This window comes from Siphateles boraxobius, unplaced genomic scaffold, assembly GCF_051911475.1.
Source record: "Siphateles boraxobius isolate OS27281-9 unplaced genomic scaffold, OSU_SipBor_1 35, whole genome shotgun sequence".
Taxonomy (NCBI): Eukaryota; Metazoa; Chordata; class Actinopteri; order Cypriniformes; family Leuciscidae; genus Siphateles; species Siphateles boraxobius.
The window spans coordinates 12,279,550-12,299,431 of NW_027508975.1; the positions used below are offsets into that span (position 1 = coordinate 12,279,550).

Here is a 19,882-nt window from a genome sequence, read left to right on the forward strand (position 1 = left end):
ATGCACATCTTGGCGTTTCCACCCAGTGTTTTTTATTCGATATCCCAAAATGTGCTTAAAAATAGGTCGATGGTACTTCTGCTTTCATGTAGGGTTGTGGGTTTGTTCTAATCCATAACCCTGGTGTGTCCACTCCTGCTCCTGGAGGGCCACTATCCAGCAGTTTAAATCCAATTCTAATTAACACACCTGAACCAGCTAATCAAGGTCTTCAGGATAACTAGAAACTTCCAGACAAGAATGTTGGAGCAGTTTGAAGCTAAACTCTGCAGGACATTGGCCTTCCAGAAGCAGGTTTGGACCCTACTATTACCGTAAGCGTTAAACTCATCTTGAACTGTACTCTGAACATGAAAGACACCTCAAATCCTGTAGCTTAAAGAAAGACATGAGATTAATGCAAGCAACCAGACAACTTGCAACATGCTACAGCCCTGCAGAGTTTGGTTCCATTTCTTGCGCAAACACAAATACCCCTAGTTTTCAAATAAGCCTGAAGGACTAGCTGGTTCAGGGTCGAAGCTACACTCTGCAGGGTTGTGTAAACTACCAGTGCACAAATCCTGGTTCCAAACAAGCCCCAAAAACTTGCTGGTCTCAAACTAAGGAACCCATAACTTTAGTGTGGACAGTTTCAACAGCTTTCAAGGGCAGGTAATTCTGAAGGGCTCCATTAGCTGCTTCAAGGAGATTAGTTAGGGTTGGAGCTGAACTCTGTAGGACTGTGGCCCTCCAAAGCTACATCCAAAATCAGTAGGTACTACATTTGATGAGGAACGAACTTTGCAACTGTTAAAAAGTACATTTTATATTAATGTAATCCAGAGTGTACTACTGCATTTATCATGATGCCATTGTCATGATCTGCCAGAATGTGTTGCTCATCTCCTCTTGTCAAAGTGTCCATTGGATGTGCACTTCAGAATCTTGGGAATTCAGGTACTCATCTACTGTTATGAATAATACAAGTTAAGCCATACTATTTTCATGTACTGGTTTTCATCTTCTATAGTATGTAGGTATGAATATTCAGATGCAGGGCAAGTGCTGAGTTTGATACACTGCTAGCACATCTAGCCTGCACACTGAAAAGTGGCATGTACACACACACATTAAAAAAAAGTGCCAAACTATACTAAGAAATTGACAAATGCCGTTTATTTCAAGTATTATAACAATGAATAAATTTCCAAAATGTACAGTGTAAATCATGGACAAGTGTCTGAGAAATCAAAATGCACTGTAGGACTGAGCTGGTGTGCAACCTTTAAACACTATAAATGCAAAACGACAGTTTAACAAAATTGACTGAAAAGGGACAAATTTGTCCCTTAAACAAAAATAATAATAATAATAATATGCAAAAGCAAATTCTTTAATCAATTCTTTAAAGCAAATTCTTTAATCAATATTAAAAGAAGCTCTGATAAAATAATTGTTTCCAAATCAGTTCTTCAGAGTTTAGCCAACAAGGTACTCCTGTACACATGTGTAGTCAGGAAAAACGGTGAAGGCCCAGCCCATTTTTCTCCAGACATATTAACCACTTAAATATCTAACTCATAGGCCCATCACAAGTGCTGCCAACAGGTTCTGTGATATTAGTGTTGGACTCTGAACCGTTTTGCTCTGTTTCTGTACCTTCCTGTTTTACAAGATCAGACTCTTGGCTCAGGCCCTCAGCATCTTCTTTGTTTCCTTCCTGGGTTTCTGGTGAACCGTCGGTCCTCTTCCCTTGTTTGTCACGGAAGACTTCCACCCCCACCATGCGGAGGTAATGAAGGCGCTCATTACGTGTGACGAAAGCCCTGATAGAAGTTTTCCCCCTCCAGCCGCACAAATCTATAGGACACTGAGGAGCGTCATGATCCCTGGAGAGATGAAAAGAAATTAAAAGTTTAAGTTGATACATGTGGGAAAAGAGCCAAAGAATGAGTGACAAACAGGAGGATGAGAGAAGGCAAGACAGAAAAGGGGGGAAGGAAAACAAGCAAATTATTGATCAGCTGCAGCGCAGACAGCGCCAGGAAACGGTGTGGAGTGTGACGGCGGCGGTTGGGGCACTTTTAAGATCGTCTGATCAGATGGATGGAAAAAGAGAGTGAAAGATGATCAGGCGCGCTGTGCTGGAACAGGCAGTCATGTTTTCATATGGGGAGCCAGCAGCACGCTGCCAACAAAGGAGGATGACACCAGAGCGCCATGCAACGCTTAATCACAGTGACATCAGAGCTGCTCTCCGCACTTAAGTCACTCACTGTGATGAAACTGAAGAATAAGTGTGCACACGTCAATGAGAAAATAACTGCTTTATGGGGGCTTGTATTAATGCAAAAATAAACTGGCATATTCAGATTGCTTTGATGGCATGGGGCTAATTTAGACATGTTGTATTATGCAAAAGGAATTCAAGCAATGATGCTCTGCAGCAAACATTTATGAACCATACAGTCGTTTTCTGCCACTTTGTTAACATTGTGGTGTTTAAAACTAATCACGGACTAAGAGCATCAGTACAAGTTCATTCTGTAGTTTCATTATGGCTTGGCTTATTGTAATCTATAATAACTTTTGCATGGAGACAACATGCCACTGCCAGTGATTTCTTTTTTAAATATTTGCCCCCTTTAAATAATTTTTATGTAATTAACATTCATAAACGACACTTCGGTCCAACATACAACAGCATGTTGTACATTTCTTCAATTTAATAAATCAATTGTATACAGTGTCTAGAATACATTAGATACATAAATATCAAATAATTTTAAGTAAATATTAAAATTAAGTATTTGTTTTATTTTTATAAATATCAATTTTTTTTTTTACAAATAATACATTTTAAATATCAAATTAATAGTTAAACAAATGTATAAACATATCTAAATTAATGAATGAGGTTTTTGCGGCATGTATACATTTTAGAATAATTTCCTAGATTTGAAACCACAATCGGTCAGGTACATTTTAAACAAGAAATTAGTAGTAGCTGCCGTGAGTACCGAGCATGTCTCATGTGCTGCGAGTTAGCAATGATTTAGGGTTCGTTGCAGATTAGATTTACAGATTAAAATGTTGGCTGTGTTTGTGTGTGTAACAGAAATAGAGGGGGAGAGAGAGATAGAAGGTAACACGTTTCAGCTGGATTGACTAGTTTTCCACACAGTAAGGGCCATCAACTTGAAACATGACTGTCTGGTGGGCCAAACAATGAGCTTACTGCTGTGAGAGACAATCAAGAGCTATTTATCTGTGAAGAGGAAGCCGGTGCATCAGTTCGGGCCCTTTAATTATCAGACAAGGGGCGTAATGGCTACAAAGCGCTCAATCTCCATTCATTTGTCTCCTGACTGGCAGGAATGCCATCGCAGAGCCCTCTGTGTACGTACAGCACTGTGAAAGTTCCTGCCCACCTAGCGAGCAGTCTACCTAGAACGCATTTTAAGACTTCAACTGATGAAGAGGCCGCTCCAGAAATAAAGAAAAAATAGGAAACAAAGCTAATTTGTCAAAATCTAAGGCAGCAATTCACCTTTTTTTGCAATGAGGAAGTAAGCTATTTTCTGTCAGTGCAAGACTTCATTATCCGCTATAGACAATTAACTAGAAATATAAAAGTGCACTGTTTTGCACAGCTAAAAGTAACTGGAGATGACACTGGAACCCAGACACATTCAATTTACAAATGGCTGCGCCCACTCTTGGCTCCAGACTAACTTTTTGCCTTGTTTGCACTGGTGCACCTAACTTTATTGCGTCGCCTTTAACGCCAGGTCCAAGGTCACCTTTTTATCACGCTACATTGTAAATGTAAATGATTTTAAACAAGAATAAGGTGTAGGTAAATACTTTTTTTTAATTTGAAGCACAATTATACTGTATATAAAAATAAAAAACTTTTTTAAAAAGATAAAAAATGTTTAAAGTGCTTCACTGAACTGCCAAACTAAAACATTAAGCAAAATAAGCATTAAGCGATTAAAGTTTCGCCTACTTTTCTTAAAGAAAAAAAATCTTTATTTTGCTGATGCTGATTGCCGTCACTGATTCTCTGGTGCTCAGGTTGCAGTTTCAATCACACAGCACGGAGCAGTGTAGGCCTACAGGAATATCTGGACCACAGCCAATCAGAGGCAAAGACCCGGCCCTCATCATTTTAGTCGCACACTTACCAATTTTGGTTGTAGTCAAGAGCCCAGTAATCCCTTTCCATTCAGATTCTTTTTCCACTGAGCTCATCACAAAACATTTAGGAAATTCTTATTTTTTCGATATCTGTATGCCATGCTATTCATTTTTTTGTGATGTTATCTTAACACGCTAACATCAAAGGGTATCTGCACACTTTTTAAAGTCAAATTTTAGGCTTTTTAAGACCTTTTTAAGACCAAAAGAAATCAAAATTAATACCTTACATTAGGGGTGCGCAATATTGACAAAAATGTGTCTCTATTTTCAAAGTTTTGTTGATAACAATTAGATGATATTTCACTGATTGTGTTTGTGTACTGGTACCATGGCTGGTTTAGGCCTGTTGTTTACAGCTGACTCAAGATATTCATATTTTTCATATTCTATGCAGTGGTCAGTTCACAGCAGTGACAGAAATTATTATATTTTATTAACGGGCAATATTTGCAACCTTAAATTGATTTCCAGGGGCATTTTCACCTATATATGGACTTTTTTTTTTTTTACTTAGAGGTATGCATCACCTTTTACGTCAAATTCTAACATTCAAATTAAATTATATTAGAATATATATTATATTAGAATTATATACCACTGTTACTAGTTAAATTAAATGATTAAATCAAAATCCATCTTTGCAGTGCAGAGGTGACACAGAAGCGGCATCAGAACTGGCATTAATACATTTACACTCCATTTACAATTGCATAAAGCTATGAGATATTTTTTTTAATTCAATATTTAAATATGAACTGATTTCTAATTGTAACATTTTAATTAAAGGGTACTTTAAATGTGAAAGTAAAACCGCCAGTAGGTAGGTGGTGGCAAGTCACAGTCTTAGGGAGTCATTCATTCAACAGATTTGTTTTCCAGGTTTCCCATTCAGGAAAAATTGTTCATTGAATCGTTAAAATTATTCGTTCAAAACGCAGATTTCAGCAAAAAAAAAAAGAAAAAAGAAGAAGATATATATATATATATATATATATATAAGCTGTCTGTTGCATTGAGATTCTGCTACGGTTTCATTTTGAAATACAGGGAAAACAAAAAATATATTGACAATATTGTTTTATGTAACTCACAATGTTCTTTATTGTTCATGAAGAATGAGGCATAGACTGCAGACTAGATCAGAACTCAAGTCTAAAAGGTTTTTTACCCCCCCCCCCAAAAACAGTATAGAATTATGGATTATAAACACGAGCACTTACTTTGGATCTGGTAAGTATCGTAAAACAATGCTGCCCATTTCTGGAGAAAGAGAGAACAACATGAATTTCAGAAATATATTTTAACATTAGTGACGTTAGCAACATGACAAACATCACAACGTTGTTGTCTGTAAGATGATGCTGAACTTTATGGAAGGGATTTAAAGCCAATGGTACTTTGGACACATTGGCAATACCAACTACTATGACAATTAATACATGACATGTATTTGCATATTAATTTAGCACCAAAATAATAAATATATTATAGATAAATAGATAGAGATCTTTGCCATGAGGTGCCATGTTGAACATCCAGTGGTAAGTAAAAGAGAATTATACTCAAAGCAACAATTTTAACTGCTCTAATACAAGCTGCACAAATTTGTATGGTCCTGTCAAGCAGACAAAAACATGAATATGATGAATAGGACATGTGGCTTTGCATGGTTAAACGACATACAGCTATTATCACTTAGGGTGTACTCATTTTTGTTGCCAGCTATTTTGACAATAAATATATACTGCTATAGAAGCAGCACATTAACTACGCTTCATTTTACAGTACAGTACTTACCTTATATTACCCAGTACTTTCTAGGTAAGTACACTGTAAGTACATGGGTTTAGGGTAGGTTTAGGGGTAGGGTAATGGGTTTAGGGTAGGTTTAGGGGTAGGGTAATAAGTACATAGTATGTACATGGGAAACAGGACTGTAAAATGAAGCGTTACCAATATATCCAGGTTTAATTTCTATAGTATTGTCCCTTGAGAAGATATACTAAAATGTTTGCTGAAATGTGAGGGCTGTACTCACTTTTGTGAAATACTGTATATAATACAACACTCTTATTGTTTATTACAGAAATTCTTTTTAGAGCTTCTTTCTAGACATCCATCGACCAACCTATAATGTGCATGTCATTTTTTAAATGCATACATTAAATGTAGCAATGCATCAAGAATTAACATCTTACATTTCTAATTTCAGGGTTCCCACACCTTGGTTAAAGGACCTTTCAAGGACTCAATGTGGGGGGACATTTCAAGTGAGAGCAAGGTTACATCGTGTTACCATGTAAAATACATTGTTACAGTTATCATGTCAAACAACTATGCAAAAATGCTTTTTTTTGCATTTATTTTCAGCCATATGACAGATCTGATATTCTTTTTGTCGTATTTCTGTTTTGCATAAAACTGAAGAATATTCGGTACATCCTATACTGTATTCTAAAATGATATTAACTTTTGCATGGTATTTATTGAAAAGAGCTTAGGCTCATGTAACCAGCCTATTTTTGCAATGTTTCACGGTGTGTCTGTGAAACGTTGAGGTACCATCGTAGTAGTTTCGTGCGCATGAACGTCAAGGCAATGTACTACACAATGTACCTCACGCGGGAAACATTTAACTTAACGCGTAAATGCGCGTAACTAACGCAAATCATGAAAGCTAGTATGCATAGACCACGAAGTGTTGGCAAAATAACACATTAGTAGACCGGAGAGAATAATATGGAATTTTTTCCATTAAACTTCTTGCACAAAATAAATTCAAGCACTTTCAAGGACCTGAATCTATGTATGTTTGTTTGTTTTCAAAAACGTTCCAGGGCCTTGAATTTTTTTCAGATTCACAAACTTTCAAGGATTTCAAGGACCCGTGGGAACCCTGCAATTAGTGTGTGTCTGTTATGATAGCATAATGACATCTTTAGAGTTCAGCATTCAAAACTCCAAACCTGTACATTTTAACATGGCTAAGAATTCATAAATAGCACCGACCAAGTTTCTTGGCGTGACTGTGAGCATCATCTCCAAGCTTTCTGAGGAAGGGGTTCTCCTGCGTGAGAAGAACCTTCACGTCCTCCACACTGATGTTAATGATTCGGGCTCTGATGTAGGGGCACAGTGTGTAAATACCCTGGAGAAAGACATCAGTATAGATTCAAGGATTGAAGTTTCTTTTCTTTTACACACACACATAGCCTTTCCAGCTCTGAGAAAAGCATGTAACCTGATGATTAAGTCTAGTTCAAAATACATTTCCATTTCTCTCCCATCAATTCAGACCTGGAAAGTAGCAGACACATTTTAATCTATTTCTTAATCTATGGGAAGATGGAATGAGTACACATACACAAATTCACATAACAGATCTTCCTCTAGTTAAAAATCAATACATTGTTGTGGAAAATGGAAATGGACGTTCCCTCTAGAGCAGACAGAAAGGCAAGCTGAGGTTATTAACGGCATGTTGAGATTAACTCGTTTCCCTGTAGACCACTGAACCTAGTTTTTGAGCAAAAAACAACAACATCTGAGACATCGGAGCATTGCTTTGATTATAGACAGATTATTGCTGTACAACTTAAAGCCTTTTTGGTTAAAATTGCATGTGAAATTCAACCATTATACCTTGCAGATATATCTTTGGGATTAGAATGCTTCTTCTCGACTTTAAAAAAATAATTGATTTTAAATGATCTTTATTCAATATTTTGGTTGTATGCAATGCACGTACGTTATTCAAACACAACTACTACATAAAGCATTATTTAAATCAAACTATTTTAAACACACCCACCTCCTGCGCCAGTCTGAAAGCACAACCAAACTCTTCTCCGTCAGTATTTCTGGACAAGACCTTAACTCCTGTATTTATAACCTGCAGAAAGACAGAAAATGTGAAAACAGCATTTACAACAGCACATTACTTTATTATATACATTAAAAGAGTACATCATTACAAGTAATAGTAACAACGCTATTTTATGCATAAAATAATAAACATTTATATTTATATATATTTGTTATAAAAAACTGTATATATTAATAAAAGTAGTATTTGAGTATTGTCATATTCGCATCACCGACTATTACATGGCAGATACATTTCAAACATTTAACAGTTTAATATAAGTGCAACAATGAAAACAAACTTGGATAACAAAAATAATAATAAAATCTGGATCCATAATCAAGTCCTTAAAAGTTTGTCCTGATAAAAAGCGTTGTCTCATAACATTAAAGAATATGTTTTACAGACAAGCTGGTACTACCGTATTAAAATTTTGGTGCTTCTTCACCCTTCATATATTTAATAAAAACAACTATAATTATGATCAAATAAGCAGATAGATAGATAGATAGATATATAGATATATAGATAGATAGATAGACAAGAGGGATAGATAACTACCCAAATACCATATTAAAATGTTAATTCCTCTGAGCACAAATAATGCACCAAAGGATGAGGTGTATAAGTATTTACAGTGTGGTTCTTTGTTCTACCGTATCTCCAGTGATGTCTGTTTACATTAGCAGCAGATGGTTGTTTCATACTTGATGAATGTGAAGGCACTAGAGCACAGATAGAGATGAGATCATAGCGAGGCTGCTGTCCCCATCTGCCTATACGCCATCCTCAATCACAACTAGCACTGATGAAGGACCTTCAGAGAGAGAGAGAGAGTGTGTGTGTGTGTTTGTGTGTGTTCTTGCCTTCATTCTCTCACTGTTGTTGAGCAGAACATTGCGGAGCTCTTTAGACACCATGTACAGGTGCCTCTTCTTCCCTTCGTGGGTTCGAGTCAACATGTTAAGCTTGGGGAAATCTGGAGATAGGTCGTAGAAAGCTCTGGAACAGACAAAGAAATATCACAGGATAAAATAAATGATGGCTAAACAGAGGGGGGAAAAAATGCACATATGCACACAGCGCTGAACATGCTGCGACATATGGAGCAGAGGCGTTGTCTCCCACAAGTCAAAATGGCGGGTTGCCAGCGCTGTGGCACTGTGCATCTGTGTGAGAAAATAAATAAAATTCATCACAAACAAAAGATGTAGTCACAATGACTGAATGATAATGATCACATCATCCATTCAAGTGATTGGTCTAATAGGATGAATAGTGCAATATAGATAACCAGTAACCACTCATATTTTTACACACATAAACAAAGCCCCAGCCAACTCCGAGCATATATATATATATATATATATATATATATATATATATATATATTCAGGCATCGGGAACACAGTGGCATCAGACAAATAAAACATTTAAAAAAACACAAGCAAGATATGAGATTGTTTGTAAAAGCAGAATGTGTGTTGACCAGTGAGGTTTTGTCCATGGAGAGGAGAGGCACTCACTGGATGGGAGGAAAGATGGGGTCATCCTCTGTCAGAAACACAAAAGGATCCTCTTTGAAGCCAAAGAGTTTCATCTTCTTTGGAGGAGGGGGGCTGGAACAGACAGAGCACTTCATTTGAATAGAAAGCACAGTAAGTGCAGAAGAATGTAACACCATCCACCAGGGGGCACTGACATCGACACTACAAGTAAGGCCTGTTTGGAATGGTTGCTGCCTGCAAGTCTACTATTATATGCCTACCTAGTAAATGAAACAGATTATGCAAAGATGTAGACATCTACATGTGGTCACATAATCACAAGTATTATTCACATGAAATTGTGCCAGTTGCAAGTTTTTTTAAATACTGCTTTTATTTTTCATTAAGGAGCCATTTAAAAGTCAGATGAAACGGAAATTGTGTTTGTTTTTTCTTCTCTATCGTGACGTATATCCAAGTGAAACATCTTCCCTGCTGCATTATTAAATGCACAGCACAGAAATAACAAAATTAATGAGCAGCAGAGAGAACAATAGGGTGATTGAACAAGGTGCCGGCGTACGCCCACATATACACCTGGCTAAGGACACTCACCCACAGACATTGTCTTTCTTGACCTCTGAAGGGTCAGGGATATCTGGGACAGACGGGTTTCCCTCTGCAGGAGTCTCTCCCTCCACTGCTTCAACAGGGGTGTCAGAAGACAAGCCGTCTGATGGAGGGACCTCAGCTGGAGACGCCCCCATCTGTAGCTCTTCTGCGGGAGCCACATCACTGGAGGCGTTCACATCCTTAATACGAAGCTACAGAGACACAAACAAAGAAAGGACAGAGACAAAGGTATCGATGAGGATACGCTAGCTTCCCATTTCAAATGCAATGACAAATAAGGTGGATTCATCCAAGAAAATGGGCTTGTTAGTAAAACAGCAGTCAAAATTAAAAAAGATACCATAAATGTACTCCCATACAACTTTAATGCTCTGTTTGGATTTTATATAATATGATGTATAAAGTCTGGATTTTATATAATATGATGTATTAAGTCTGCATTTTCTAATACCTTTGGGTAACGGCGGTTCCACGGCATGGGCTCCTTCTTAACTAACACAGCCACAAAAAACCCGCCGGTGTTCTGGTGATGGGGCAGTATTCTCATACTGAAAACACAAATCAAAGCACCATAACCGTTACAACTTAAAATCAGTGTAAATTGGGTTCACACACCCCAGTGAGTTTACTCAACATTCGTATTGCTCCACTAGTACTGTGGTGGTATACTACCATCTGGTGGAGGGATTTGGTAAAACACACTACAGCCCTAGAGGCTTGTGAAAAGCATTTTATATCATAGGGACATGTGTGTATATATACAGTATAAGATCAAAAGAAACTTGCCATCTCTCCAGTCTCATATTAGCCAGCTTCTCTGGGTCTGTTGGTGGAAACATGGTAGGTCTGATCTGGGTGTGTCGACTTTTTGGCACCTCTGACCAGTCAGAAAACCACTGACCCTCTTTCGTCATTACCTATATAAGAGCAGAGCAAGATTACACTATCGTTCAAAAGTTTGGGGTCAGTTATTTGGAAATAAAATTATGTTTTCATTAAGCAAAGATGCATTAAACTGATTAAAAGTGAAAGTAAAGGCATTTATGCAAATAAATGCAGTTCTTCTGAACAATCTATCATCGAAGTATCCGGATTTTTTTTTTACCATGGTTTCCACAAAAATGTTTGGCAGCAAAACTGTTTTCAACATTGATAATATAATAAGAAATGTTTCTTGAGCACCAAATCAGCTTATTAGAATGATTTCTGAAGGATCACATGACACTGAAGACTGGAGTAATAATGCTGAAAATACAGCTTTGCCATCACAGAAATAAATAGCATTTTATAAATTGCATTTATAAAATGGTTATTTTAAAATTGTAATATATTTTACTGTTTTTACTGTAGCCTTGGTGAGCCTTCTTTTAAACACAAAAAAATCTAAACTTCTTTTTGTATAAACTAACAATGGTGTGAAGTTTTATAATGTATAAATTTCAACTTCAATGGATATTTAACCTGAACTTCTACCTCAGGGAAATTTTTTAAGATGCAACATCACACGTGGAATATTCTCATATAAGCCATAAAAATGAAAATAAGGAACGATCAAAAGACACGATTGGTCTTAGAGTTTGCAGTTTCACAAAGGTCAAAATAAATGATAAACAAACAATAATGCAGTTTCATTAATATTTATGGCCAGTATGTGTGACAGAAAGTTGATTTTTGACCAGCTTCATTTTGTAGCTACATTTAAGAAAAGTACTACGTTGCCAATCAGGTCATATTTTCTCTGGTTTTAGACAGTATATATATTCAATTTGGTTAGGGGGACTATCACAGGTGTAGAGATGTTATTTTAATATAAATGTTACCAAGATATCTTGGACTACCAAAAAAGCCTTACGGCCTCATTATGCTTCTGCATCAACTCCACGGCGTAGCTACGCCGTCACTCCTACGGCGTCGTGGCTGTTTTATGGTTCTGCGTCAGGTTGCTTGCATCGCGGTGCATCTGACCAATCACAGCCCTTGGGGTCTGCGTCGCCTCGACGCGTAGTTACAATTTTTTGGAGGTGCATGTCGAGCTACGGCGGAGGGGTTCGCGGCGACGCAGAGGGGTCTGCAGGGGTGCGCCATCGATTCGACGCAGAAGCATAAAACAGGCTTTACTGTGGCCCTCGCTCCAATGAGAGCCCCAGTTACCAACAGTCTTATGCCCCGCTGCAATGAATAAAGAGAAATGACTGCGCTAATTTGACTGCGCTGACTCAACATTCATAAGCAGGAACAGCAGGAACAGAAATTAATGTCAGAGACTGGAGGATAACAGTTCATTACTTTCCAAGATGTTACTCCAGGCATATATTTGAGTCCTGGGAGATCTGCAGAGGCATCTGCTAACTCTAAAGCACCTGAGAAATAAACAGAAGAGTGAAGAAACCACAGGAGGGAGAAAGGGAGAGGGGAGAAAAAGCAGAACAAAGTTGAGGTGACATGGCAAGGCAAATACATCCCATCATGTATTTAATGCTTGACCCAAAATTACATTTCCCACATGTGTTGTATTTTATATCAATGAAGATACACATAAAACGTGTGAGGGTGAATATATAACTAAATACACTTAAGTACTAAAATAAAATTAAAAATACAAATCAATAAACTACGTAGACATTTAAAAACTGAAAAAGACAAAAACAACAAAATAAGTACAACTTTAACATTAACATAAAAAAAAGAAAATATACAAAAATCATGGGGCAGAAATGTTTCCTTCACGTACCTTCACTCTTCTCCAGCAAAGCAGCGATGACTGCTTCATCCTCGATGGGGTTCAGAGAGCAGGTGGAGTACACCATCCTGCCTCCTACAGCCAGCTGCTCCACACCTCGCACCGCGATCCTTATCTGCAGCCTGACAGACAAGACGACACATTGAAAATGCACACACACACACACAGAGCATAACAAACTGCTCTTTTCTGCAACCACTGCAATCTCAGAATGGAGACACACACACAAAAACGCACACGCTGACAGTGCAACAAAGAAATTAGATGCAACATCCTGTTTCAGTAATCAGATACAGAAAACACATCACTGCTAATTCACTGCCGCTGCCAAATAGCTAAAGCTCCAGACACAATGATCATCATGCATCAAAACTTGGGTTTATCTCAGAGCATGAAGGCTCTAGGATGTGTTCAGAATGAGTACTAGTGTACTGCTAAAAGAACAGTATACTCTGTACTGTAGTACAGAAGTATGATGCATTGTTGTCACAGGTCTTCACTTCAGTTGTGTATACAACAAATACCCAAGAATCTAAAAATGTCTTTATTGGTCTTGAAAAGAAGTTGTAAAAATAATAAAACAATTAACACACATAGATACATACGCACAAACATAACCACCAGACACAGGTGAAAAAGAGGAAGAAATAAACTATATCATGATATATATCACAAAAGTGAAATAAAATTTCACAAAGTGAATTATACTGGCTTACCCATGGAGCTGCAGGCTGTTGCTGGTTGTCCATTTTTTCCACACGTCAATGTTTTTCCTCATTGTTCCATCTCCACTGTATAGATAAAGGTGCTGATTTTATTGTTTGCAGTTTAACTGTAACTCCATATCAGATCACTTCATATGTCTGTCAGGCATAAAGCAGACTTATAATTAGTGGTTCTTCACAAAGCAAAGATGAAAAATTGTCATCACCACATTTATTTCCTTTAAGTAATTTAAAACTGGAATTGATAACTACTTCCTGTGGTCAAATTAGATCATATGGTATTTTAAAAATCAATTACATCAGAGTTTGGTTAACAAGACAGCATATTTTGAATCAAGGAAACTACAGTCCTATATGGGCAAAAACACAAGCCATAATTACACCTTTAAAGTCAACTTCAAATCATTTCATCGACGGAGAGAAAAAGTTTAGACAGCAAAACCACCAGGCTGACCACGCTGTATATGTGTAAGATGTTTGGCCTGCTGGTACTGAGCAGACTTTATTGTGCTTGGAACCTGATTCTGCTGCAGGCCAAGTATGGACTGCACCAATTATAAACTTTCTCTTCCCAGCATGAAACATCATATAGGAGAGTCCGAAAACACAGATCTCTGGCATTTATATGTGCCTCAATTATTGTGATCACTATATTTACATAATCACAACTTCATATCGCTGTACAAGAAAACAGCATTCTTTTTTGGTATGACAACACACAATGGCTCTAGAAAATCGCAAGAAAATCTACAGTTTTTGTGGTTTTAAAGGGGTCCTATTATCCTTTTTTACATTTTCAACTTTCTTTAGTGTGTAATGTTGCTGTTTGACCATCTGACTACACTATTTAAAGGTGCTCTAAGCGAGGTCGCGCGTTTTTTAGGCCAAAAAATTGTTGTCATATACAGCAAACATCTCACTATCCGCTAGCTGCCTGTCCCCTGAACACACTGTAAAAAAAGCGGTCTCTGCAGACACCCCAGGCTCCAAAAAACGGGTTACCCCGCATCACGAAACATAAACTGTTCCAGCCAATAACCGACAAGAAGGATTTGGGGGTGGGGTTTGGGGGGTTAGTGCGCGGATGAGGAGGAGGGAGGGTCTAGATACCCTCCGTTATGTTTGACAATACTTTAAACGTCAACAAGAAGTGAAGTCACCCAACATTGCTTACAGCACCTTTAAGCAACTCTAAATTACATAGAAACCAGCCTATCAGGTTGAAGCTTCCACAAATTTTGCAGAAAGATAAACCAAGCATTTTATGTTTTTCCTGAAAAATCTGGCAGGTAGAAAGACATTACAGATATTAAAACTTATCAGAAGCCAAAAAAAGCCCATTTCATATACACAATTCATTTCCTGTTGTTTTTTTCTAGACACTTAGGAGTAACCAGACTTCTATTTTTCTGTCTGGCATTTATAGCTTGCCAAAATATTATTTTTAAGGTGGGTTGGATGGGTTTGTTCAGTGTTATTTTTGTAGTATTAGCTTTTATTATTATATTTAAATTTTAGCTTAAGTATTTGAAATGTGCTCGTAATTTTTATTAGCTTGTTTTATTTAGCTTGAATTCATTTTTATTTCTATTTTAGTACTTAAAGTTTAACTTATTTAAAATAAACATTTAATTTCAGTAACTGGCCAAGGCATCATTTCTAATTTTCACTTAAGTTTTCCATTCAATATTTTTATTGAAAAACTAGATAATTTTCCTGAGAGTCAATAAAAACAACAAGTAGCATCTCTGGGTCTAAGACGAGACCCTCACCATAAAATTCCTCACCTGCAGGGTACGTCACACAGAATCCGGTCATAAAACAGCACCTCCTTCTTCCCGTCCTGATCAAAGTGCAGACGTGGAATGCTAGATGCATCATGGTTTACCACCATAATACATGGACTGTTTAATCTCTTGGCCTGGTGGACCAGCAGGTAACAGCGCTTATTATCCACATCATTGGCAATTACAAAACCCTCTGGAGACACAGAAGAGGAGGAGGACAACTATAAGATATGATGATCATCTTACATCTGTATTGAATTCACTATATATGAACCTATACTAATGAGCAACAGTTTACCAGGGAAAGGCACATCCATATCAGAGTGAAGCATCTCTATTAGTTGAGCAGTTTTGGATCCTGGAGCAGCACACATGTCCAGAATCTGGTTAAAGACGACAGAGATGAGACAACTTATACAAAATTTCCCAGTGAAGAAAACACACTATAGAGAAAACATTCAGTTGGTATTCAAGGAAACTCATGATGATGTTCTTGAAGATGTACCTTATGTTTAGAATCGATTTTCAGTAGAAGAGGAGGAATCATACTGACTGCTTCCTGTCTGCTGATATTACCCTGATGGAGTAAATAACATTAAGAAAAAATAAAAAAACTAGCATCTGTGGTTGATCAAAAAATTAAATTATATTTCCATTAATAAAAAAAATATATATATATATCCGCTAGAACACATTTCTTAATACTTTGGTCACTTTTTCAAAACTCTTCATACAGTTCTCCCAACCAACTTTCAGCTCAGCACAGCAGTTAACCTCACATTCAAAATACACATACTACCATAACAATTAATACATGTCTCAAATCAACAAATTCTTCCATAACACTAGCAAAGGACACTGTCACTCATAAAACAATGACCTAAAAACACTAACATCCAGTAGCTTTATACAATGTTTTCTTTTGTGAAATTTCTTTACAAAACAAGAATGACACTCTCTCCAGTTTAGAATTCACTGCAGTATGTGTTACATGGTCCACATTTACATTACAGTACAAAAGTTTCCCCCACAGCCACATCACCCTGTGGCCCAAGACTGGTTGCCCACTGAAGCTAAGCAGGGTTGAGCCAGGTCAGTACCTGGATCGGAGACCTCCAGGGAAAACCAGGTTGCTTTTGGAAGAGGTGTTAGCGCAGGGGAAGCTCACCCTGTGGTCTGTGTGGGTCCTAACGTCCCAGTATAGTGACAAGGACACTATAATGTAAAAGGCACCTTCCTTCGGATGAGACATTATACCGGGGTCCTGACACTCTGTGGTCATTAAAACTCCCATGGTACTTCCATTTCATGTTTTAAAGTCAGTATACAATTAAATATGGCATTACAGTAGAAATATAGCAAACTGCAGTTTTAATCAATTTTGTATTATTTTAGGTTTTTAACTTAAGTTTAACAGTTTTCAAAAAAGTATGTAAACTTGAACACATTGATTTGTAGGTATATAGTTTTGGTGGCGTTTGTGTCTAAGTGAGAAATGTATTCATGCAATTTGAATGCATTTTGTGCCAAAGCAATGGTAAATGATCCGCAGTTTAACCCACATAGACTGCTGTTGTGCTCACTGGGTGAAGAGTTTTGAAAAATAAACCAAAGAATGGAGAAATGTATCAGTGTCATCGCACATCTGCGGTAAAAAACGAAGCTCAGAATCGATTCTTAAATTCTCAAATTCTCTCCCTTAGTATACACTATTGAATATCTGCAGACACACGCCTTGGAGAAGTGCACAAAATGTTTATTTACCGATTCGGTTTCGCTGACCAAGAACTGGTGGAATTTCTCCAGGAGTGGAGACTTGCGCAAGATCTTTCTGCTTAGATTAGTGTGCCACGCCAGTTCATCAGGATACCTATAACAGCATGATGAGAGTAAAAAGCAGATCTGAAGTACTATGTTCTACAGATTTCCAACTCACACAAGTAAAACACAAACAAATTGTTCTCCATCTTACCAACTTAGGGGCTGAGGAGCCTCAATCTTCTGCCCATCCACTTCAAGATCTTGTACCTCTTTGAAGTATTTCTCTTTAAGAGTATGAAGGATTTCTTTTGCATGACTGAATATTAAAGGAGATGAGAAAGGGAAAACATTATTGTATAATTGCATTGTCCTCTGAACTATCCAGGAAAGTTGTTAACCAGTATGGCCTTGTCAATGCTGATAACAAAGCAGGATGGCTGATGGCCAATAGTAAATGAAAAGATTCTGAGAGAAGTACATAAAAGTTAAACCATTTTTTAACCATCACCCCTGTTTTAGAGCATAGATCTGAACTTAAATGTTTGGAATTCATGAATGTTTTCAAATACAGACCTAAGGTTGGTCCCTTTTTAATGAATATACTATTTAACATTTTATATTTTATACAAAATATACTTTTTACAAAATTAAATGGGACTCTAAAAAGTCATATCATGTTTAACAAAGCTTTGTTCCAAATTTGAAGCTGATATCACAAAAAATTGAGGTTCCTGCACGAATTTGTTTAGGCACTATAACAAAAATAGCCAGCGGGTAGCACCCGCATCCCATTGAATGTTTTTAACCTCCTGTCACAAATTAATACCTTTCTGTCACAATATCTCTTCTATAAAGAAACAGTGGCCAATATGGAACCTTGAGTCTCTGACTTATCCAACAATGTGTTTTGTCAATATTAAATTTTAAAATAGAGTAGAACATTTTGTAAAATATGAAACATAATGCCGCCCAAAAAGAAAAATTAAGGTAAGTTTCCATGTCCAATTTCAAAAAGGTTTTTACATGATGAAATTTGAGTCTTTAGAGTTGGCATGAAACAGAAGCTGTGATAGTCTTATCTTCACATTGTGCCATATATCTGAGTGAAATGGCATCTTGAACAAAAAAATAAAAAATTAAGCCAAGACTTGATTTTGTCCATCAGGAATAGATTTGATCATTGTGGTTTGCTATTGCTCTGATCTCAAGTGAGTGACAGGTTGTACTGGCCTGGCACCATCAGGACAGAGAAGAGATGATGTTGCTTGTATTGATTAAAGATTATGAGTGCATATGAATTGGAAAAAAAACCAATGATGTGCACGGATAAATCTTTTATAATAAAAACTGCAATATTCCACAAAAAATAATAATTGACAATTTTGATTTAATGGTGAGTGACTTTAAACTTTCGAATGACACCTAATTTTTGATGATTTCTAAAATATTTTATAGGGAAAAGAGGCAATAAAAAAGTGTGCTAAGTGTCTTGCTACTTGGAGACTGACAGTTAAAAGGTTAACATCATATTTCAAATTGTGTGGCAGGCAAAACACATGTTTGTCATGTAATATAAAACGTTTGGACCTGCAGAAAATGTCAATCACCTCTTGTATCCTGTGATTCGTATTGTAGCTGGCAGTGGCTCCCTCATGGCCTCCATGAACTCTTCAAACTCTCCATCTGGGACAATCTTTAGCTCTTTGTAGTAATGCTCAAAGAGTTGGTTTTCCTTGATGATCTCAGAGTATCCAGCTCCCCAACCCTGCAAAAAGAACCCATGCGAGTGCAGTGCACCAATTACTTTAAGTATATTATTACTACCCACAACACATTAACCACGAGATTACATTGCTATATATATACACAATAATTTTGATGTGTGTATTTACAATGTAGCATATGTTAAATGTATAAATGATTGTGCAGCATTGGCACTGAGCAGAAAAGTAAGAAGCTAACGTTAGAGCAGTTAGCAAACTCACAGCATCATCTCTGCTCCTTTTCGCCTCTGGTCTTCCATCTCTGAACTGCTGAGGTTTTTGTCTGTTTCTATTTCTTCTGCCCATGTTGCAGACGCATACAACTCTGGATATAAACCTGCGTTGCGTGTTGATTGAGTGCCTTAATAATGTCTAAGTAACTGTACTTTTCAGCTCCTGCTGAACTCAACTCACGTGTATGTGACGCAGTCCAAACAAGCGCACATTCAACTGAAAGACCCCTTCTTTGGTGTCCGCAATATTGCCCGACTGAAAGACTCCTTCTTTGCATAGCTTCTTTGGCGAACTTAAAATGCAGTAACGTTAGTATCAAAGCCGTCTAAGCCCATATTAGACATTCTCTTGTTGTATTCTAATAGTATTCTAAACCTTTGACATTCAATCCAAATAAACTTATTGCCAGATAAAAATAACACAACATTATATATTAAAAAAAATATATACCGGTAAATAAAATATCTGCGTAATTAAAATGTGAGGTTTCAGCATATCACAAAAGTCTCACCCGTGACATCTTTAGAAAGTTAGATTTGTTTTTCTGTGTTTTCTCAGAAACACTACCAAATTGGTTCAACATTTTAGTTAAATATATATATATTGCTTGTTGCTGCACCAACGTTTATTTATTGGTATTTATTTACTTATTAATTATACTATAATACTTTAGTGGTATTCAGGCGTGTAAAAGACACA

The 19,882-nt window shown here is 37.1% G+C and overlaps 1 protein-coding gene across 1 annotated transcript; it reads right to left on the reverse strand.

Moving 5' to 3' along the window:
* Positions 1-1,143: 1,143 nt before the first annotated feature.
* On the reverse strand, positions 1,144-19,420 carry nsun2 (NOP2/Sun RNA methyltransferase 2). Its single transcript, XM_077196399.1, has 19 exons — positions 19,172-19,420; positions 18,794-18,951; positions 17,398-17,502; positions 17,190-17,295; positions 15,931-16,002; positions 15,724-15,808; positions 15,426-15,618; positions 13,630-13,704; positions 12,905-13,035; positions 12,460-12,533; positions 10,960-11,090; positions 10,625-10,721; positions 10,156-10,364; positions 9,580-9,672; positions 8,920-9,055; positions 8,000-8,080; positions 7,198-7,336; positions 5,409-5,448; positions 1,144-1,871 (listed from the first exon to the last, which is right to left on the reverse strand). The coding sequence occupies exons 1-19, from the start codon at positions 19,253-19,255 to the stop codon at positions 1,556-1,558; spliced, it is 2,325 nt and encodes a 774-aa protein (XP_077052514.1). The 5' UTR covers positions 19,256-19,420; the 3' UTR covers positions 1,144-1,555.
* Between the last annotated feature and the right edge of the window lie 462 nt (positions 19,421-19,882).